This window comes from Crocuta crocuta, unplaced genomic scaffold (genome assembly GCF_008692635.1).
Source record: "Crocuta crocuta isolate KB4526 unplaced genomic scaffold, BGI_CrCroc_1.0 scaffold108, whole genome shotgun sequence".
Taxonomy (NCBI): Eukaryota; Metazoa; Chordata; class Mammalia; order Carnivora; family Hyaenidae; genus Crocuta; species Crocuta crocuta.
In genome coordinates this window covers 8,647,146-8,671,400 of record NW_027532825.1, presented here as the reverse complement: position 1 = coordinate 8,671,400, position 24,255 = coordinate 8,647,146, and the positions used below count along the sequence as shown (strand labels likewise).

The 24,255-nt window shown below is 37.1% G+C and overlaps 1 protein-coding gene across 1 annotated transcript in view; it reads left to right on the top strand.

Annotated features, from left to right (window-relative positions):
• CDK13 (cyclin dependent kinase 13) overlaps positions 1 to 23,884 on the top strand; it is a 115,266-nt gene extending 91,382 nt beyond the window's left edge. Inside the window, exons 9-15 of the mRNA XM_077781157.1 lie at positions 2,638 to 2,739; positions 2,835 to 2,912; positions 12,336 to 12,452; positions 13,013 to 13,144; positions 19,062 to 19,267; positions 21,408 to 21,860; positions 22,469 to 23,884. Coding sequence (XP_077637283.1) covers positions 2,638 to 2,739; positions 2,835 to 2,912; positions 12,336 to 12,452; positions 13,013 to 13,144; positions 19,062 to 19,267; positions 21,408 to 21,860; positions 22,469 to 23,319 — 1,939 coding nt within the window. The 3' untranslated portion in view covers positions 23,320 to 23,884. The remainder of the gene's footprint in view (positions 1 to 2,637; positions 2,740 to 2,834; positions 2,913 to 12,335; positions 12,453 to 13,012; positions 13,145 to 19,061; positions 19,268 to 21,407; positions 21,861 to 22,468) is intronic.
• Positions 23,885 to 24,255: the final 371 nt, after the last annotated feature.

Below are 24,255 nucleotides of genomic sequence, written 5' to 3'. Positions count from 1 at the left end.
TGTAGTTACAATTATTTTTACTTAAGTCTTTTAACCTTTATAGTAGCTTTATGTGATTAATCCAGTATCTATATTATGTATTTATCTTTACCAGTGAGATTTATACTTCCATGTTTTCTTGTTTAATTAGTGTGCTTCCTTTGCTGCTTGAAGAATTCCCTTTAACATTTCTTTTAAAGCCAGTTTAGCAATGATGAACTTCTTTAGCTTTTGCTTGTTTAGAAAACTCTTTATTTCTGCTTTAATGCTGAATGATAGCCTTGCTGGGTAGTGTGTTTTTGGTTGGAACTTTCTTTCCTTTCAGCACTTTTACTATATTGTGTTACTCCTTTCTGGCTTACAAAGTTGCTGCTGAAAAATCTGCTTTAAGTCTTAAGGAAGGGAGGGGTCCCTTGTATGTTAAAGTTGTTTTCCTCTTGCTTCTTTTTGATTCTCTCTTTATCTTTTACTTTTGACATTTTAATTATACTGTGTCTTGGTGTGAATCTTTTGGAATTCAATTTTTAATGGGACCTTTTGGGCTTGTTGGATTTGGATGTCTGTTTCCCCACATTAGGGATGTTTACAGCCGTTATTTCTTCAAATAAATTTTCTGTCCCCTGGTCTCTCTCTTTTCCTTCCAGTACATGTGGATGTTATTCTGCTTGATGTTGTTCCATAGGTTCCTTACGCTTTCTTCACTTTACTTTTTTTCTTTTTGGAGCTCTGTTTGAGTTCCACTGCTCTGTCTTCTGGATCACTGCTCTTGCCTCCTGCTTACTCCAGTCTGCTGTTGAATCCCTCTGGTGTAGTATCTGTTTTTCAGACCAGTTACTGTCTTCTTCAACTTTGTGACTTCTCTTTGATACTTTCTTCTATTTTCTATCTGTTTAATTTCTTGCTCTGTTCATTGACTTTTCCCAAGTTCAGTAAACATCTTTGTGATCATTTATCTTGTTCTTTTGTTTGGAACGTATTTTTCTGTTTCCTCATTTTGCTTGAGTCTGTGTTGTTTCCATGTTTAAGAGAAAACAGCTACCTCTTCCAGTCTTAAGGAGTGGGTGGCTTTGTGTGGGAGATGAACTTTATCTTTAAACCTTGTCCTAGCTCTTCTGTTTTTCAGATCTTTGTGTTTGTCTAAGCAGCCTGATTTATATTTGATAGGAACCAGTTATGGAGGGTGTTCCAGGACCAGTCTGTGTTCCAAAGGGAGGGATCTCAGTCAGCACTTAAGTTCAGGTTGATTGGAAGCCAGACCCTCAGGCAGCAACTTTTAGTGTATGCAAATACATATGGTTGTAAGGTACCATGATGGTAAATCCTCTGCCTACAGACCAGGTGATTTGGAGATATCTTTTGGGCTACAGCTGCAAAAGAGTATATAAGCTCCTGTCTGGGAGGTACCAGTGAGCTGTGATGAGGCCAATGGAGAGTGCAAAGATGGTGTCCTCTGCCGGACATTCCCCTTAAACTATCCTTTAGATGCGTGGCAAGCCTGAACACTGAAGCTCTAGGACAGATAAATGGGCCATTTTCACAGAAACGCTGGGGGTGTGTTTCAGTTTGTGTTGTGGCCTGTGTATGATGGTCTGTCAAGAACTTTTTCTCTGATTATTACATTCTCATGGGACCCAGGAACGCAAGCCCCCCTGGCCACTGGAGCCACACAATCAGGGAGTATCTCTTGTGTAGACTGTGTGTGATCAACATGTACTGTAGCCATGGGAGAGTGCAGGCCAGGGTGTGCCTGCTGGCTTCAGTGGGGCCGCGGTGGAGGGTGGAGTGCAGGATTGGAGTTACCACTGCACCTAAGGGGGGTGCAGCAATGGTCCTGGGCAGCGCCTTTGTCCCTGGAGAGAGGCCCAGCAGGTCCCTGGCCCTCTGGCGGATGGTTTAAGATCAGCAAATGAATCTCCTTCATGAATAATCTAGTTGCTTTTCAAACAGCGACTTTGTGCTGGTCCCTGGCTTGAGGGAGTCTATATGCAAGCCTTTTAGAAGTATCTCAATTCCCTACAGTCTGTTTAGTTCCCTGAATGTAAACTCCACTGGCAAATAAACAGGTGGCAGCATGACCATATTCTCTCATGGTGACAAAGGAATCATCTGATAGAGTATCATACCTGTTGCTTGTGGTGCTTTGCAGAATAGACCCCAACTACTGCAGTCTGCATTGATGTACTTTGTATTTGCATACTAAAGTGGGCTGAAATATGTCAAAGATATGTCCAGGTGAAAATTTTTGTCAGGTGATTCCAGTTTGTACCATATCTTGCTACACATTAGTAATTTGCCAGATTTGGTCAAAATCATTCAACTTCCTTTGAGTCAGTTAATTCTTTTTAAAGTTATGGAAAGGAAGAACTGAACTGAACATTTGAGTTGATATATAAAGACCTTTTTTTGACCAAATGACAGTTAAAATCAGCCAACTACTTTTCATTTTTATGTATTAAGGAAATTTTCGGTTAATCACATTGCTCTCAAATGTATTTTATGATCAAATGTCAGATGTAATAGCATGTCTGAATTTAGTAGGCAGATGAAATTGGTTTTAGTTAGGATTGTAGGATTGCTTTGATTAGCCAAAATATTTCCTAAGAGACTCTCTTATTCTACCAGATACTAACTCTAAAGAGTGTTCTCTGTGTTTTTTAGCCGGCCGTATACTAATAAGGTCATCACTTTATGGTACCGTCCCCCTGAACTGCTTTTGGGAGAAGAAAGATACACACCAGCTATTGATGTATGGAGCTGTGGGTAAGATAGTTTTACTGATGGTTTTATTTACTTGAAACTTTTGGTAATGATGTAAAGTTGTATCATTTAGTAATGATGGGTATTTTTCCCATTAGATGTATCCTTGGTGAACTCTTCACTAAAAAACCTATATTTCAAGCAAATCAGGAACTTGCACAACTAGAATTAATAAGGTAAGCTCATGATTATATTTGTTGGGGGTAATAATAGGAAATTTAAAGTCTTTCAAGTTTGTGTTTTCAGGAGAACAGCATGGTTTTCTTGAAGGCTAAATGATTGCTGAATGGAGGAGAAACTAGAATGTGGGTACTTTGATTCTTGTTCTAGTAAAGTTAAGGATCTTAAAGTCTCTAGATCTTTTTTTGCAATTAAATGAAAAGGCTAGAGGCCCAAAAAATAAGACTGGGAAGTCTTATAAATATCAGGAAGGAGACAATATATGGCAGGTAAATTTTTTTAGTATGGCAGGGTGGAAGAATTAATGTTTTGGGGTACTGTAAAGAAATACTCTGTTTTATATACACCTATACATACACATTTATATGTATCTATATATGAATGTATTCACACTGAATGTACACATATGCATGTAGCCACTAGCATAAGTCTTCCATTATTTGGAGCCTGTTGTAGGGCCTAGGTCATCAAGGACATATATGTTATTCACCTTTCTCTTTATGTAATATTTAAAAATATTTTTTTAAAGAGCCTTGGCTTTCATATTAAAAGTTAATTTACAACTTCTAAGATTTGTGTATGTCTCAAAATAAGGATGAGAACTTTTAGGAGATACTGATATGAGGCACAGCTAGATACCAATATACTATGAACTTTCCTTTCAACAGACTTAATTGGATTATTTGATGCTCTCCAATGCCCCTATAAGTAACACTAGCTTCATAACATGGCAGACTGAATGTTTGCAGCTAATAGGCTACTACTGTCTAGTAAAACCGTATATTTATCCTAACAGTTGAAGTATGATGACTGAGAGGTAGTTGTTTACCTACATTTTTTATACCACTTTTTTTTTTTTGTATACTGACTTTTTATTATTGTATATATATTCTTTAATTATAGGCAGATGCAGTGCTTTGCAAAGACTTAACAAAGTTGAGGTGGGAAAGTTAGAAAGATAAGTCATAAAAATTGAGAAGAATTTAGTACTCAAATTGCTTTAAATCCTTGATGATGTGTTATGGGTGTGGTTTATTCAAGAAAGCTAATACAGAGTCCCATTCAGCACATCCTCTGTTCAAAGAGAAGGCCTTGCTCTATGTCAGAAAATTGGAGAATGTACATTTAAAAAATTTTTCATTTATAATAAAGTGTTTAAATTACGTATCTGTGTTTCTTTATTTTTTTAAAAATGATTCCCTGTTACCCATTTTTCTATTAACCAGGCATTGGTCCTGACTGTATTGGATACTAAGGCTTCTATTAATGATAAGTTAACATTTATTTACTTTATACATGATGCAAACATTGTTCTAAGAATTTCACCTGAATTAACCTCAGTTAAGCTTCATAACAGCCTTCTTTCTTTCTATAGTTAAGAAAAAGGAACCTTAGAAAGTGAAGAATTTGTCCAGAGTGCTAGAATTAGCAAGTGGCAAAATTGAGATTTTTTTTTAATGTTTTATTTATTTCCAGGAGAGAGAGAGACAGCGTGAGCAGGGGAGGGTCAGAGAGAGAGGGAGACACAGACTGAAACAGGCTCCAGGCTCTGAGCTGGCAGTCAGCACAGAGCCCGACGCGGGGCTCGAACCCACAAACCGCGAGATCATGACCTAAGCGAAAGTCGGACGCTCAACCGACTAAGCCACCCAGGCGCCCCGGCAAAATTGAGATTTGAATTTAGTTTTACCACAGTAGCTAAACTTCTAACTAATTCTCTCCACCATGTAGGAAGTAAAACTTGCTGGAGATTTTTGGTTAGTATGACATAAGCAATTGACCAAAACATCCTGAAAAATATTTCCAGAATACTAATCCAAAAATTCTAAGGAAAAGATTAGCCAGTAGTATCTGGCTTTTCATTAAAAATCAACTTGCAGAGTCAATTAGGAGTCATCCCAAGAATACAAGATTGTTTCAGTTTTAGGACATCTATTACTATAATTCACCATTTTAATAGAAGTAAAATAATATGTTTATCTTGGTAGGTGTTAAATAGGCATTTACTGGAAATATAAACCAAGTGTAGAGGTAGATTTCTTTAATAAGATGAAAAAATGTATTACAGACTAATATCCAGAATAATATTTAGTGTTGAATACTAGAAGATATAAATAAGAATTATAAAGTGTCTTCCAGTATCATTATTTTAAGAGTGTTTTTAGAAGTACTAACCAGTTAACTAGTAGTGTTAGAAAGGTGAGCCAGAAAGAGGAGTAAATAATGGGAAGTTGAAGGCAGTCTTGTTTTAATTTGTACATAATAACATTGCATACATGCAACATGCAAGGGAATTACCTGAAAGACCTTAAATAAAAAAGTTCAGTAAAATGATGTGTTGAGAAACCCTGTGTGTGTCTACATATGTGTGCATGTATATACACATATATATGTATGTACACACAATACATATGTATATAAATATACATGTATTACACAGTATTTTAATATAACATATTAATACATATATGCTAAAATCAGTAGCTTCCTAAAAGTGTGTACCAGTAATAACCAGTTAGAAACGTACATGAAGGAAAAGATCCCTTTAACAAAGGCACCATCATATATACTCTAGGCTTAGTGAAAACTATAATGTCTCGCTTAACATTGTAAAGCAGATTTGAATAGCTATTGGGAGAAATGAATCTCATTTTTGGTTGGAAGCCTTAACTTTTTTAAAGATGGCAGTCAACCTGTATCAATCATTATAGTCCTAATGAGAATTTCAAGACATTATCCCTCCAGATAAACATTAAAATAACTAGCAAATTCTTAAAAAGAAGGAAAATCTGGCATATCATATGTTAAAATTATAGCAACTAAAACCATTTTGTACTAGCACAAGATACATAGTTGAATTGGTGGAATTATATGGGAAATCCAGAAATAAAGGAAGTTTATATGGACTTTCAAATATAGTACAGAGAAGACATTTCAAGGCTGGGGGGATTCACTGAACAAGTATCTACTGGTTGCTGGTTGTGTGCCAGTTACTGGGCACTGAGGATATAGTGAAGGGTGCGGGTTGTATCCTCAGTGCCTAGGTAGCTGGCACACAGCTTTTTCTACTTTCTAATTGGGAGAGATAAGATGAGACAAATTAATAAAAATGGATCAGGTAGTGATAAGGGATAGAAAATGACAGGAGGTAGTGTCATATATAGAGTCAGGAAAGGTTTCTCCCATAAGGTGTCATTTGAGCAAGGACCTGAATGAAGTGAGGGAACAGCAAAGTAAGATCCTGACGCGAGTGTACTTGGATTATTTTGTGAACATGTTAAGTCCATTGGTGAACTCAGTCCATCCACTTGGTGACGTACTGTACAGAGATTAGAAAGGAAATGGTAAATCAGGAGATGTTGACACAGAAAAGCAACATCGTTACATGATGTTTTACAGAATGGTTTTGCAGAAGGCTATGTTTGCTTTGATCCCATTTAGGTAAGACTGACACATCAAAAGAGTCTGGAATTGTTATCTGAGCATGGGTTTTTGAGAAGGGGCTATTTTATATTCTAGTTTATTTATTTCAGAATGTTTTTGTTTTGTTGGTATATCAAATATTTATAATATAAAAAGATGCTGGAATTGTGATCCTATGGCATTATTTTTAAAACATGAAGAAAAAGACATTTCTGACAAAAGAAACAGTTGTCTCCCTGACTCCCTGATATGAAGGAGGCAGCAGAGTACTATTGATTGAAAGGGTGGGCTGTGGAATCTTCCAGACCTGGGCTCTAATGCCAGCTCAGCTACTTCCTGCTCTTGTGACTTAGGGTAAGTTCCATAACCCTCTAAGTTTGTTTCTTCACAAGTAAAACAGGACTAATCATATGCTTAGGGTTGTTAAGAATTAAACAAATGTAAATTTCGTACATACTTCTCCCCCTCACTTTATTTGCAGTTATGTTTGAATATATCCCCAATCTAAAGCCCCAGAAATGATGAGTTCTAGTCTGCATAAAAATCTGTGTGAACTAATCAAAGGTGGGAATACTAATCAGAAATCTGTCTTAAAAAGCTTCACACTACAGTGGTTAAGTTCTGTCTAGGTAGCCTTGTTCCAGAAACTATTTTAGGCAAATTACAAAAGTTTTGTGATAGAAATAGCATGGGTTTAAAATCAATGGCAAAAGAAAACGGAAAACATCAGTGATGACAAGATATGATGAATTGAGAGCAAAACTGTTTTTAACACGAGAGTCACACTTTTAACTCCACAAAGAACTTTTGTATCACACAGTGTACATTACATTGCTTATGAAATAAAAAACACTTATAAGCATGGAAAAAATGATTGGAATCATTGGAAGTAGATTGAAATGAAAAGAATTCTGCTTCTATCCACCTATGGTCACACAGGTGAAATTTTTACAAATTTAAAGGCTTGGGCTTTGATTTTTCTAGAATGGAAGTAAAGAAGGGAAGCTCCCATTTTTTAAAAAATGAAGCATATATATCTTCATAAATCAGTAGCATACAAATTCTTTAGATTCTTCTTTTTGCTCTTAAGAATTTCTCTACACCTGAAAAATTATGTAAGATCCCAGGAACCTTGTTTGTGCTAGTTGTATCTATTGATATTTATCATACTAGAAATTAAAACTGAGAAATTGAAAATATTCATTTTAAGTTAATATGTTAATATTGTTTAGTTGTAAAAGTCCATGTTTTCCAAACTAAGGTAAATGTTGGTGGCATGAGTAGCATTGTTTTACATTTTTATATATATTATTTAATATCTGGCTTAATAAAGTAACATCTGGATTCTCCTCTTTGTGATATGTTGTTTTCAGTAGTCTTTCAGATAATTGTGTGTATTCTCCTCTGAAACTATACTAAGTAAGTGGTAATTTTTTATAGGTTAGTTGTATAGTGCAGTGTGAAAACATGAAGGAATATTTTGTATTCTAATGCATTAAAATCCATTAGTCTGTCTTGAACTCTGGATCTGTGAAGATTTTGTAACATGGGTAATTTGGAAAATATCAGATCACTGAATTTAGCAGATCTTCTAAATGTAACATTTCATTATGTAATATTGGTTATCACCACTGATCTCATCAGAAAGGGTGTAGGTATTGTGAAGCTGTTAAGTCCATGGTGTAGGTAAAAACTTTGTAGTATTCTAATTTTCTCCTGAAATCTTGGATTTGTAATTGAAAATAAATGTCACACTTGTCTTCCTTGAAATAACAAGCTGACTTTGTTCACATATGAGAAAATGTCTTACAGATACCCAAGTCTGAATGACTGAAGTGTGTCACTTGTTCCTATATAGGGAAGAATGATGGGCCGTGAAAAAACTCCTTCAGCAGTTACATTACACAAGTGTGTCTCAAGATAACTATCAGAATTTCTTGAGCAAAAAAAGTGCTTTATCTTCTGTTTCATCACTGAGAATATAAAGAAGATATATACTCAAGTGTTAGGGCTTAATAACATTAACAGTTTTTAGTGCTTCAGCAAGTATGTCCTTAGGTGAAATGGCTGTTCTGTATCATCCCTGCCCTGGGAGATTGATAGTAGTAAAGAGTATTTACTGCTGATAGTTTTGTACCATCAGTGGATAATCAACACATTGAAAAAAGGTAAATAATGTTTTAGTGTACTCCCTTTCACCTACCAGACTGATAAAGGGTCCAGGAGATTATTATCCAGGGGTCTTTGGACCCCATTATTGAGAACTGCTGCTACATACCAATCTCACATATGAATTATTGATGTACAACATCCAAACGAACAAGTAGAATACAGCATTACACTAAAATAATAGTACTTTTATTAGGGCCAGGTCGTATTCATTTAAATGTAAGGTTGAGTATTAGGAAAGCTCTTAATATAATACACAACATTAGTAACCCAAGGGAGGTGATGCAGATGATGGTTCTAATAGAGTTTCTAAAAATGAAACCAACAAGAGTGCAAAATATTATAGTTAGGCAAATTGCCTTTTAAAAATTTAAAAGCCACAAAATAAAACCCAGAGTAAAAAGGAAGACGTTCATTCTTAACAGGATATATGTGTGAGAGTGTGTGCGAGTGTGTGTGTGTGTCTAAGACTATATTATGTGGTTTTTTCCTCGAACCAAAAGCCATCATCCTTCCCAGTTGTAAACAATTAGAGTACTCCCGTTAGAGTCAGAAACCAAACGACACTACCCAGTATCGTATGCCACCATGATCATTATAACATTTTTTAGAAATTGCCACATACCATATAATGATAATGATAATGAAGTATGCATGCTTGAAAAAATAGAAAATTCTGATTATAGGTGATAAGACTGTAAACATGGAAAGCCTCAAAGAAACAACTGTTAAAACTATGTTAGGACCCATAGGATCTGAGATGACTACTGAAATTTTGTATGTCATATGTCAAACGTTTTCTATAATAGAACCTTCCTATATACTGCTGAAGCGATACAATAGGAATAAGAATACATGGGCGCCTGGGTGGCTCAGTCAGTTAAGCGTCCGACTTCGGCTCAAGTCATGATCTCACAGCTCGTGGGTTCAAGCCTCACGTCAGGCTCTGTGCTGACAATTCAGAGCCTGGAGCCTGTTTCGGATTCTGTGTCTGCCTCTACCCTGCTCACACTCTGTCCCACTCTCAAAAATAAATAAAAATTTNCTCCTAAAAATAAATAAAACATTAAAAAAATAAAAAATAAATAAATAAAATAAATAAAAATTTTAAAAAATTAAAAAAAAAGGAATAAGAATACATTCAAAACAAAAAACAAAGCTGATAAAAAGCAATATATATAAGATCTAATTGAGGAAAGTACATATAAACTGAAGGAAATCTAAAAATTGGGTATTAAGCCTCCTCAAAATAGCAATCCTTTCTAAATCTATAAATTCAGAGCAGCATTGGAATCCGAACAGATTCTCTTACTTTCAGAGTGTGACATTGTTGATTCTACAGTTCATCTGTAAGAAAATTCTGAGGAGAGTAGGTAGAGGTATGGGTGGATACAAGGCTTTGTCCTTATTGGCCTTTTAAAAAATAAAAAGCTACCATATGGTATTGATACCAGAGTAGGTAGGTCAGAATAAAGTCCCAAAATAGATCTCGGGTATTTGGGGCTTTAGTATATGATTCATCTCCAGACCTCTTCGATAAGTGATCTTGAGAGAGCTGGCCGGCCACTGGGCACACCTTTTACTAATGTGCAGTTATCGTCAGTTGCTGTCAAGTCCGCTTCCCTAGTTTCTAGTAACTTCCCCTACCTCAGATGGTCTAATTAGACCTGCTATACTAGTTAGATAACTTCACTACTGAACTATCTTCTCATAACACATAGAGTAAAATACTTGATAGTCTTTGGGCAAGAGGTGATGAAACTTGTTTTTATTATAGTGCTGTTGGATGGGCCAAATGCCAGCTCATTTAATTTCACAGCTCTGAAGTAAAACTAATCTGTCTTTTTACAAAAGAAGAAATAGATTTTTAGGCAATGCAGTTTGACCAGTTGTCACAGGCAGGTTTCAGTTCTAAAGTTTGTTTTCAAAGTTTGTCTTCATTCTGGTTAGGCGAACTGTCTGTTAAAACTTACTGGGTGGCTCCTGTGTGTGCTCCCAGCTAACCCTCCCCCTCCGCCCAGCCCTAACTTCCACCTATTTCCTTAGTTTTCCTCCCATATGTCTGTGCTGGAATACTTGCGTGCCTCTCTGCCTGTGCACTTCTCTTTGCCAGTAATGTTTCTCTTACTTCCTTGCCTCCTGTCTATTGTTTACTTATCCTTGGAGCTATAGCCAAAATTCTGTACCTCCTCCATAACTTGAGTACACTTTCTGGTATTTCTGCAGTTGAAAGTATCCTTAATTTTTAAAATTTCAGTATACTTTAGATTTCTGTAATAACGTACATCAGTCTGCTTGGGATTACTTATATAGTAGTTATTGGGAGAAGTATACTAAAGTTAAAAGACACAGTTCCCACACTGTAGGTTAATAAGAGAAACAGTCATGTAAAATAAAATCCAAAAAAGTGAAATAGTATCAAAAGAAGCAAGTAGAATGCAGAGTGACTGTTCTCGGTAGCCTCAGTGAATAGATTATTTTTGATCTGAACCTTGAGGAAATGAAAAGGATTCTGATTGTTAGAATCTAGGGAGGAGAAATACGATCACAGACGTGGAAGAGTGATTGGTCTGTGGGGAGAGATGAATTGGGAAATGAGACTGGGAAGGCAGTTTGAAACCAGATCCTAGAGCCATACTCCCGAGTCTGACCTTGTTTCCTGAGACAGCCACTGTATTTTTGAGGAGGTTGTGAAAATCCAGTTCTAAGGAAGAAGAGAATGCAGTGTACAAAGAATAGGCTCTTGAGACCTTTTTAAAAGCTTAGGTTTACAAAAATCCTAAATTATATTGAAACAACAATGTACATTTCAGTGGCATTGCTTAAAAGACATGAGATAGATACCTTCCATAAATATATGTGTTTCTGAGACAGCATTCTACAGCTCAGCTAAAGAATGGCTGGCAGCTTTAGCAGTCACTCGTTTATACACATTGGTGCATGCATTTATTTGTTATGTACAGAACAGTTTTACTTTTAGTCAGTGATGTGCCTGGACATTTCCTCTTTACATAGGAAGACCAGCTGAGAATTTTATGTACCGTGTACATTTATTTTTGAGATTCAGTATACTGAGGCTAAGCATATTTAATGAATTTTTCATCTACATATTATCAAATCAGTTTTTAAACATTTAATAGCAGCTGGGGTTACCTGTTATATATGTTATAACCTGCCTTCTACAAATTACCATGACAAGGACTTACTAGTTAGTAAAATAGGGTTTCCAAGATACAGATAAGCAGAGATTAAAGCAGTTAAAATTTCTAAATACCTTGAAATCAGTGGCACTACTTAAGTTGAAGAACTTTCATGTCTCAAGTATGTTACTTTGAAGGATCCTCCTGTTGACCGACACAGTGCAGTTCCCTTCCTGGGTGTAGGAAGTTTGTTTCCAGTGCTCTCACAAACTTCATCGTAGTCAGGAGACGAAGTGATGACAGGTACCTGTAAAACCAGAGAAAGACATAACTAAGTTCTTACTCCTTAATTGATTGGCATAAAATTGTTAGCTTGCTTCATGATAACGGTCAGCGTATTTGAAGTGTTACTTGTGTTTTAAGGCTTGATTGTGCAAGTATGAAGGTTTTCTTTTTAGGAGTGTTTGGAGTGTTAGAAGTAGCTACTGAAAATAAATTTGATGTCTTAAAACAAGTAATTGAGTTGGGATGACTGAAGTATTGAGTGAAACTTCTTATACTATACATTGCATCAAGACTCTAACCTTTATGTAGTGAAGAATGAGTTGAGGTTTTAAGTAGCAGTTGTATGTATACTTTGTTTCTGTGTAATTTATATTGATGTAGTTCTTTTTGTGTGTTGTTTAGCCGTATATGTGGGAGCCCATGTCCTGCAGTGTGGCCTGATGTCATCAAACTACCATATTTCAACACCATGAAACCAAAGAAGCAGTATCGTCGAAAGTTAAGAGAAGAATTTGTTTTGTAAGAAGGGGATGCTTAAATGTCCATATTACATTGATTTTTTTTTTGTAGTTATTTCTTGTGAATTCTAAATGTCACTCTGTCCTCTATTGACCCAATGTAGACCTATCACAATTCTTTTATGTCCTTTAAGTTTGACTTTCCCTTTGCTACATGCAAATTACCATTTCACTGTCCTTACGATTTCAGTGATTTGGGGTTGTGTGTTTGATTTGGAGCTTACATGACACAACTTCAACATGATTTAAAATTTTAATGAAGTAAGTTTCATGTTAATTTGAGTTCAGGTTTTTATTTTGTTAGAGGAAACTCTTCTATTCAGCTCTTAATTTATGTTACAGTTGCAGATTGCCCACTGAGCAATAAAATATACTCTTGTTTGCCAGATTTCAAATTATTTTAGAATGATCGTTAAAAAGTATCTAAAAATACATCTTCAAAGGAAAATGTGGAATTTATTGAAATAAGGTAGTGCAAACATGTTATAAAATGTTAGTATTTTAAGAAGCATTCGGCTTGTGTCCCAGACACGTGTGACTTTTGTAACCCTCTCGTGCCAGCATTCCTGCCGCCGCACTAGACTTATTTGATTACATGCTCGCCCTGGATCCCAGTAAGCGCTGCACGGCAGAACAGGCTCTTCAGTGCGAGTTCCTTCGGGACGTGGAGCCCTCCAAGATGCCTCCGCCAGAGTAAGTGGCTCTTTATTATGTGAGGTCCCATCTGGACAGTTCTAAGAGCAGGTGTTATAAAAGGAGCAGAAGCTATTGCATGATTAGTTCGGTCAAAAGAAAAAGAATAAATCAAAAGAAGTAGAATGCCAGTAATACACATACTTTGCACATCTAGAGTTTAGAACTTGCTTAACGTTCAGCTGACCAGAGGACTAGCGGGAGCGGTCTTCCTCTTTGTAATGTTACTACTGGATTTCAACTCCAGGAAGATATTTCCGCCGCTAATCTTATTCTAGCCCTACTTTTGCCACCCCCAGTGTTGCTGTAGCTAGAAATTTGGGTGCTATGCTAAGCATTTTTCATGTATTACATTAATCGTTATAATCCTATCAGGTGGGTATTATTATTGGCCTCTTTACATAGAGGAGGAAGCAGGCTCAAAGAGGTTAAGAAACTTGCCCAAGAATACAAATCTAGTAAAGGGTGGAGCCGGCCAGTTAGTTCAGTAACAAACAGAAGTTCTGAAATATTCCTGGCTTACTAAACGCTAGAAGATCCTTATCATTGGATAAGAGCACATTCGTAACAAAAGCCTGTATGTTCTCTGTGTGATGCAGAGAAAACGGATGGAGTTGGGGGGTCAGAATAGCTGGGTTCTTGAACCTTCATTTCCTTGTGGCTCCTGTAATTTCTCAGGATTGCTTTGGGGAAAAGGGAGGGGGCAGAGCCGCCCATCTGGTTCTCTTTTTTGGTAGGACCTAGAACTTCTGTAGGGATTTTCTTAGTAATTTAAAAACTTATGATGAGTATCATAAAAGCAGGCCCATCCCTCTGATAAAATGTTTACATGTAATAAAATTAGCATATTGTGAATAGACAAACATGGGCTTTGGAGTTCAAATCCTGGCTCTTCCACTTATCACTTAGATTGGTCTTGTTTTATTTCTGAGACCTTCACATTCTGCTTCATTAAGTTTGTATTACACCATACGAATAGACATTGTGGGATGATTTGAAAGGCAAAAAGGATTTATCATTTAACATGTTGAAGGACCTAAATCATTCACTGTTTAATTAATTGTTTCATGGTGGGTTTTTTTGGTTTTGTTTTGTTTTTGCTTGTCAGTATATGTCAGCAATAATTCAATAATGATATAATTCAGTAATTATTAACATTTGCCTTACACTATATATAAGGTTTTTGTCCTGAAATATCTGTATTGTGGAAGTGACACAAACTCATAAATGATTTGTCATGTATCTATAAGAGCTGGGACTTTGTAACTACAGTGCCATTATAAAGCATAAGAAATGTAACATTGCAGTATATAATAGACCGTCCATATTCAAATTGCTCCACTTGTCCCAGGAATTTCCTTTATAGTTGGGTTTTTTAATTTTTGTTTTTGTTTTTTGTTTTTTTGATGAAGAATTCATTCAGAGCTCACTCATTTGATTTGGTTGTAAATTCTCTTCAGTCTTTAATTGCTTTTGGGGGGAGGGCTTTTTTGACATTTTTGAAGAGTTCAAGCTAGCTATTTTATAAAACATTCTACAGTTTGGCTGTAATTGCTTTCTTGTGATCAAAATTAGAATAACTTTTTTTTTGGTCAAGAATAGTACTTAGGTAGTGATGTGTGCTTCCTGCTGTATCCTATCACGAGGAATGTAAGATCATTTTTCTCCCATTATTGGTAAATTCTGGTAAAAAATGTAATGAGCACATTTAAATTGACATCAAAACTTATTTTAATCAAGGGTTGAGATACTTGAAAAAGATAGAAATGTCAGTGTATGGTAAGCATTGACACTTTTAAATGGAGCAGTTATATCACTTGTACATGTATCCACTGAGATCAAAATATCTTAGCATTTTGATATTCATCAAGATTCACTTAGAAAATATAGAACAACTCTTCAGCAATTGGACATTGTCCTTTTTTTATCTGGAACTTACATTAATTTTGCAGGTTTTTAATGTAACATATTTATGCTTGAAAGTATTTTATTGATTACCCTATTGAACTTCTTTAAAACACATATCTGTATATAAATGGAAATTTAATCTTAAAAATTTTCTGACTATAAAGCTTCTTTTCTTCTTGACCAAATGTTCACTGTGAATATTACTAGTATGTATTTCAGTCTAAAAAAGGAAAGAAGATTGTTGACTGTGTTCTACCCCTGAAACGAATATTATCTTATGTTAACTATATTCCAGTTAAGAACTTTTTTTTAAGGAAAGAAAAAAGTTAGTAAATTTGGTTGGAAATGCAACCTAATGAAAGAGGTAGGACTGTGATTTTTTTTCCCAAGTAATTCGAATATCCGTCAATTAATATTACTTATTCGAGAAATGAGAGTTCCACATTAATTGTAATTTTATTTTTTTCTTTTTATAAGTACCCTTGTAAGTAAGCCTTTGTGAACAGATGGTCTTTTGTCATAATTTTATCACTGAGTTCTTCGCACGCTTTCCATATTATGTCCCCAGATCACATAGTGATCTGTCATCAGAAATTATGATAATGACCTATCAGCTGTCAACTTCAGATTCTGTTTTAATTTTCTTGACAGTAAAGAATTGGAAAGACTATGACTGGGAAAGATTTTTATCAGTCATTCATGTTTATTTTTTCAAATTTTGAGAAAATAAAGAAACTTTATCAGCACCTTATTAAATGATTTCTTTTACTTGGCACTTTTTCTTTTCTTAGCACTTCCAGTAAGTCTACCTGGAAGAGTTCAGGGTGTCAGCATGTAACGTCAGTGCAACTTCGCCAGTCCGTATTTTGCGTTCTGTTTCTTCCTGTATTCTTAAAATACATGGTTTTGTGAAAACCTTGGAACTGTAGATACATCCCATTTAAATAATGGAAAACATCTGCCACATAACCTAATTGGAAACTCTGTCTATATTGTCAAACACATCACGTAAATTCACTTAATGTTTATCAGAACACACCTGACTGCTTTTCTCCATTAAAAATAAACATATTAATACACAGTTTGGTGAACAAGCTGTAATCCAGTAATAAACTATGGGAAGCATCACTAAAACATTCAGGCTGAAATAATAATGATATTGATCTAATATAGAAACTAAAAGTTATATGAACAACTTAACATCTCTCATTTTGTAATATGTAACGGGTAGTTAAGGTGATAAATTGTTTTTGAGGTAAGGACTCTGAAGAAAAGCATTAGTATGGTATTCTGTGGGAAACATGTATGTATTAAACTCTTGTGATTAATTTTAGGAATAATCAAATGAGAATGGGAAATTTAAACAAAAAGCCAAATTTACGGGAGTATTTAATGCAAAGAAAAAAAGCATATATTGCTAAAAAATGACAGAGTGATAGCTAGCTTATAATTTTATTTTTTCTCAACAGCAAGTGAAAAGCACTGAACAATTTATAAGATAAAATGTGATCAACTGTAATTGGAATAAACATTTCATGATGTGATTTGATAAAAGTAGTTTTAAACGATCTTACTGAATGGTGATAAATGGTATCAAGTGTGAATACAGTGCCTCCTGTGTGAGAGGCACTGTCCAGCGCTTACTTATGTTAACCTATATTATTACCTCTACCTCTAAGGTAGATTACATTGTTAATCGTATTTTTAAAGATAAGGAAACTGAGGCACAGAGGTCAAGTTACTTGCCTAATGAAACCCAATAAATAAGTGGCTGAGCCAGTATTTGAACCTTCAGAAAAAGCATATAAAAATGTGGTCGTCCTGGAAAACATTGCTGGCATATCCAGAGTCTGCATCACTAACCTGTACGTTACAGCTATTTCTGGGTACTGTTTGTCTTTCCTAGAGATGAGCGTGGAGATCATCCTTAAAGAATCTCTTAGCTTCAAATTGTGGGAGGGAACCCAAAAGCCCTTTCCAGTGGATTTCTTTGCTTTCCCATTATGGGGCTCTCTCCCAAGAGCATCAGGGTGGAAGAAGTGAAGTCACTCTTGTTTCCCCACTCTTGAGCACTGCAGTATTTACTGAATTCAGAATATCCCAGTAGGGGCTAAGGCCACACATCTGAAAGTACATAAACACACGCACACACAGAAAGGAAAGTCTTTGGCGGGTTTATGATGCCTTAAAGCTTCCCAATATCAATATTTCAAATTGTACCTTTGTTTGTTACTCCAGGAGGTTTTTACACGCTGAGGCAATGCACCATAGTAAGATGGCTGAGAGGTATGCCTTTGTTTTGTTTTTGGACCTCAGGTGCATAGACTTGGTTTAATCATAATCCTTGTGTCACTCATCATTGGTCCATGCATGGCTCTCTTTTATTTCTTTTAGTTACTTAATTAGTTATTTTAAATGATGTTAATAAGCAGCCATGAACCTACCAGATAAAAGCTAGAACCTTGGAAATAACCTACGTTAGTCATATCATACCCTCTCCCTACCCCCTGCCCCCTGCCTTCCTCCACCTGAGGTAATCATCATCCCTGTTTTCTTTTGTATATACTTTTGTTGCCATCTATATGTACTCATAAAAAATTATATTTTAAATTTTTTAGTTGTTTTTAATTTTATAAAAGGGTGTCATGCTGTTTGTAATCTTTTGGGAATGACTTTTTTTACTTGATATTATATTGCTAAGATTCGACCATATTGTTGCATATGCCTTTATTTTATAACATGAGATGAGAATAATTGTGAAAGAGGAGGTGTGAAAGAACTTGCTGTGCAGGCCATTCTCCAAGGTCAATTTTAGGAAAGGACATGGAGCTATGTCAGTTATTTGAAAACAGTTTCAGGCGCACCCCCTTTAAAGCATCCCTAGAGTTGAACACACCCAGGTTGAAGACTTGCAGCTGTATCACCAGGTTGGGGCTGCTTAAGAGAATTTGTAGATATTCTGGGCAAGTTTATTAACCTTTCCAAGCCTCAATTTTCTCATCTTTAAAATAGATATAATAGTAACTTCCCATTGGAATTTTTATTAGGATAAGAAGAAAACATTTATAAATCAACCATATATGTCTTTCTTTAGGCAAAAGTTACTCTGCAGTGTTACCAGTTTTAAGAAATTACATTAAGGTAGAACTGTTTGAGAATTGTGGGTAATTTTGATAGCTGCCAGGTATTCAGAACCCTTTGTTGATGAGTAATTAGCCTGGACTACCTATTTTTGAACCTTCTCTGTAGCATAGTTTCATTTTAGAGCATTTGATTATGGAAGTAAATAAGAGGGTATTAAAGAAGTAAGAAGCTTTTACTAGAAAGTCTTTCACAAATGTTATCTCCTAGCCTTTACTACTCTTTAATCCTGTTTCCATTTTCTGCGAATGGCATATTTTTTGCCTTTTTTTTTTCCACGTCCTGTTCAGTGTATGGTGTGCTGTGATAAGAACTGGCTTTAAAAGACTGCACCAAGGATAATAGTAACATACTTTTATGAACATGTGTTCTTCATTCATAGTTAACAAAATTTTTTTTAATGTTTATTCATTTTTGAGAGAGAGACAGAGCGTGAGCAGGGGAGGGGCAGAGAGAGAGGGAGACACAGAATCGGAAGCAGGCTCCAGGCTATGAGCTGTCAGCACAGAGCCCAACGTGGGGCTCGAACCCAGGAACCGCAAGATTATGACCTGAGCCGAAGTCGGATGCATAACCGACTGAGCCACCCAGGTGCCCCTTCCTCCATAGTTTTAGTAAATGATTATTTATCAATTATTCAGAAGCCACAGAAAAATAGTCCATTTGTAAAGGTGAGGTCCTGACAGAGCTGGGGCATCAAGCATGATTTCTGTTGAGGGGCTCACACAGCATGTGTATGGAGTCTTCAGGATCAGCTGGCAGCGGTGTGGGGGTGGCAGCTTTGGTGCCGTGTAGGAGATACTAGCAGGTTTTGGCTGTCGTTACGAAATAACATTGACAAACAATGTGATCCTTTTTTTCTTTCTAGTCTTCCTTTATGGCAAGATTGTCATGAGCTGTGGAGTAAAAAGCGAAGAAGACAGAAGCAGATGGGCATGACCGATGACGTTTCTGCCGTTAAAGCCCCCAGAAAGGACTTGTCTCTTGGCTTAGATGACAGCAGGGCCAGCACACCGCAGGGCGCGCTGCCGTCCTCACAGCTGAAACCTCAGGGCAACTCGAACGTAGCACCTGGTCAGTAGTGCTTCCCGGGTCGTTTTCTTCCCTGGTTTTGTGGCTAGTGGTGATTATATTGCTGTTGTGTTAAAGCATTTGTGGCTAAAACATTAAGATTTATTCACCAGACTTGACATTTCTCTGTTAATTGCTTGTGCCAGTATAGACATTCACTGCTTTTGGCACCACAGTATGAAGCAATCTCAAGGTAAGAGGAACTTCTAAAGAAAGCATCAAATTCCATATGATTGGTGAATGGTCAGATTTCTCTGTTCTCCCCACCCCCATGCAGGAATCCGGAGAAAGACAAAGGAAAACAGCCAAAATTCATAGAAAAGTTCTTTCATTCTGTTTATAATGTCCTCAGATCACTCTTCCTTACATGTCCTGTTATATTATAGAATCTCAAAGATTGGAATCTCATGAAGTATGATATAGAAGGCTATCTGGGGGGAAACTTATTAAATTTCTTCCTCTGGATCAATCTGTTATGAGTAAAACTTCATGAGAATATGGCCTCTTGAGTGTTGTCAGAAATGCTGTTAAACTCATTCTGTCATTTCGTTTTGAAGATCAGTTAGTTGATTAAAACAGATCTGCTGATCAGATTGAACTTTGGTGGTTGGATATAAATATAGAGTAGATTAGCTGAGAAAGATTACCATTAATGCTTCCCCATGTAATCAAGCTTATACTTGACCTTGGTCAGACTACATTAAAGTGCTGGTACATTACTTTACAAACCAAAAGCAATTGTTATTTGTTGGCCAGAGTTTCATTTTACCTTTTGTTTTCCTTTTTTTTTTTTTTTTTTTTTTTTTTAAAACTGTCACTGTTAAGAAGTAAAAATCCTGGTTTTGTGAAATAGGAATGAATCCTTCTGCTTCATATTCCTCATCAACAACTGTCTCATTAGAAAAGCAAATGCCCTTTTGGTAGAGGAGACTGCATAGTTACTGGCTCTGCTGATGTAGAAATTAAATGGAAAATGAGGGGAAACTGGCTCTTAGGATGCAGGCATGGCTCCTTATTTCTTAATGCATATGGGCCACAAGAAGAACTTGGCAAAAGTTTGTTTTGAGTCAACCTAAAAACAACATTAAGAAATAAGATCTTAAAATATATAAAGAGAGAAAATAAAAGGATAGCATTAATCATTGGTTTGTTATTTTCTTGGAGTTTCTTTTTGGTTGGTTCATCATTCTTATAAAAAAATTGCTTATCGGGGTAGTGTCGCCGAACTTACATGGTATCAGATACATTCGAGCCTTGTTTGTTATGTGTGGCTCAGAGAAGCTTGCACGAGACCCTATGTAAACTGTCACAGGCCTAAACTGAAAATTGTAAAAACAATGGAATCTGTTTTGTTGGGTGATGAGTAAACATCTTAGATGAACATTATAAGTATGCTTCTATAGGAGTTCCTAACTTACTAGGTGACTTACTTAAAAAAAATGGTAATTTGAAAAAAAAAAAAATGGTAATTTGAATAAAATGCATTTTATTAAGGAGTCTATAACATCTCAGTTTGAATTTACAGCAAAAATCAGATTAGGTTCTTAGATAGTCATGATTTTAGATGAGCTCATTTAAGATGATTTTATAAGAGCTCAGACTCCAGAATCAGAATACCTGGGTTCTAATCTCAACTTGGCCACTTAACAGAGTTTGTGACCTTGGGCAAGTTATTTAGTGTCTCTGGATATCAGTTTCTTCAGTTAAAAAAAAAAAATGGGAGTGATAAAAGAGCATGCCTTTAAGGTGGTTGTGAGGAATGAAGGATCCAAAATGCTTCAAGAGTGCCTGACACTGTAGGTGCCCCGTGCCGCTGCCTCGAGTCCACACCCACAGGTGGCGGCTCCCGCTTACACATACAGCATGAGGCTCCAGCAGTGAGCTAGATTTTCCTTTTGAAATACTGACCCCTGAAGAGAATTATTCACATCGGGCCACAGTTTGTTGTTGTTCTGACTTAACGTGCAGTTACATCTTAAATGTACATGAAATTAGAACCAGGCTGAGATTCGTGTTTCACAGTGTTTCCTTCACACTGTCCCACAAAGGTACATTTTAATAGGGTTATATAGAGCCATTTGGGGGTGGGGTGGGGTGTGCTGTGAATTATGGCAATTCTAATTAATACAAATTTTGTCTTTAGTAAAAACAGGCCCTGGACAGCAGTTAAACCACAGTGAATTGGCAATTCTACTAAACCTACTACAGTCTAAAACAAGTGTTAATATGGCTGATTTTGTCCAAGTGTTGAACATTAAGGTAAACTCTGAGACTCAACAGCAGCTAAATAAAATAAACCTTCCTGCTGGAATTTTGGCAACAGGTGAAAAACAGACAGACCCATCCACACCACAGCAGGAGTCTTCGAAACCCTTGGGAGGAATTCAGCCTTCTTCTCAGAGCGCGCAGCCTAAAGTGGAGACTGATGCTGCCCAGGCGGCTGTGCAGAGCGCGTTCGCAGTTCTGCTGACTCAGTTAATAAAGGCCCAGCAGTCCAAGCAGAAGGACGTGCTACTGGAAGAGAGGGAAAATGGATCGGGACATGAAGCGTCCTTACAACTCAGGCCACCTCCAGAACCTAGCACTCCGGCATCGGGTGAGTGTGCAGAGAGCAGACCACTGCTAGCACGGCTGTGTCCACACTGTTTTCTTATGTGGGGGGAGGGGAGGGTCTGTGATGCGTATCGTTCAGTGGCATTGCTAGGAGATAGATGTCCTGAAGATCCTCAGGTCACTGGCCGTAGGTTGGTTTCTTGGTCCATTTACTCTTAGGAGAAGTAGATTCTTTGACAAATTCCGTATGTGCTGTAATAGATTTTTCTCATGTAAACCTGTGATGGAGGAAATAATCTTTTACTCCAACTACAACAACATGATTGAGCAAGGCAGAAACTTGATGTGGACAATGGCTTTTGTTCTTCAAGCAGAAATAGGTAGATGTAAGAGACCTTGGGAAAGCTCGATGCAGTTAAAGTTTTCAGTCACCATAGACTTAAACAGTAGCAGGTAATATTAGTGTTTATATCCCTGTTTCCTTTCTTTCCCTTGTTTTTTTTGTTTTGTTTTGTTTTTGGTTTTTTTGCCAGAAATGGAACTTCTGATGTTTTTTGGGGAACCACCTGTAGGAAACATTGACTGTATTTAACACACAGTTTTCCATGGTCACTTTTGACTCTCTTTTTTGGGGGGGTTTGTTTCACTTAGGGCAAGATGACCTCATTCAGCACCAAGATATGAGGATACTGGAGCTCACCCCAGAACCGGACCGGCCTCGTATTCTGCCTCCTGATCAGCGACCTCCTGAACCACCTGAACCACCACCGGTCACCGAAGAAGATCTGGATTATCGGACAGAAAACCAGCACGCACCCACCACTAGTTCTTCGTTAACCGACCCTCATGCCGGAGTGAAAGCCGCCCTGTTACAGCTGCTCGCTCAGCATCAGCCCCAGGATGATCCCAAAAGAGAAAGTGGTATCGATTACCAGGCAGGAGACACTTATGGACCCGCGTCAGACTACAAGGACAACTTTGGATCCTCTTCTTTCTCTTCCGCTCCTTACGTTAGCAGCGATGGTCTAGGAAGTAGCTCCGCTCCACCGTTGGAACGACGTAGCTTCATGGGAAACTCAGATATTCAGGCGTTGGATAACTACAGTACTGCTTCATCTCATTCTGGTGGGCCGCCTCAGCCTTCTGCCTTCTCCGAGTCATTTCCCAGTTCAGTAGCTGGATACGGAGACATTTACCTCAACACTGGTCCCATGTTGTTTAGTGGAGACAAGGACCATAGATTTGAATATAGCCATGGCCCCATTGCAGTCCTGGCAAACAGCAGTGACCCTCCCACAGGGCCAGAGAGTACTCATCCTTTGCCAGCAAAGATGCACAACTATAACTATGGTGGTAACTTACAGGAAAATCCGGGCGGCCCCGGCCTCATGCATGGACAGACCTGGACTTCTCCTGCCCAAGGACCTGGATATTCACAAGGATACAGGGGACACATTAGCACATCAGCTGGCAGAGGTCGAGGCAGAGGGTTACCGTACTGAGTATCTGTTTTTCCTCAGGCACATCATTTTTATCTGGAAAGACTTTTCAAGCTGCAATTTAAGGCAGCAATCCAAGAGACTTGAATAATATTAATTCAACAACAGCTTTATTTTTATGTGGAAAAGGGTCTTGCATACAATGGTTAAAAAAAAAAAGAAAAAAAAACCTTTGCTTAAATTCATGCTGTTCTAAAAACTAGATCTATTGATTGTACATCTTCACAAATTCTAGTTAACAATTTTATTTTGTATTCTTGCAGTTTTAAGTGGATGCTAATCCTAGGGACATAAGAGTCTTTTATGGCCCTCTTGCAGATCTTCTGAACTATGCACATTTGTGCTTTTTTTGTAAGTTTGGACCAACTTTTATGTAACAACCAACCAACCCCTCCCCTCCTCCAGTTTTACAACAATCAGAAAGGGCACTGATTTATTTGGTATTTTTCTTTTTACAAAGCTACCTTTAGTCAAAGGTCACTGTCAGTCTTTGCACCTGCTTTCAGTGTTATTGTGAAAGGTGTACTTTGTGCTCACTTCAGAAAATAAAACACAACCTTTCTCTTGATGCAACAGTTTTATAAAAAAAAAATGGTCAATGTTATTTTTGTTTTATTTTGCAGATTATCATAGCCGAGCAAAACACATTCAAATGAAATAGTGGGTTTTATATGAAAAATATGGGGTGGGGAGGGTAAGTAAGTGCCTTAACAGGTAAGCTGAAGGTCTGAAAAAGCAGTTAACCTTTACACCCATTTGTCTTCTAAAGGGAATCAATATACCGCACTGAAGAGGCAGGGAGCTCTCCGGTGTTGAGGGGCTGGCTGCCTGTTCAGTCCTGCTAAATCCATTCCCTCTGCCTACCACACTTTCTTCTTTCCTGCCTGTCTTTGGGCTGTGTTACCTTCCACTACCACCTTACCTTGATAGAGGAGAGTG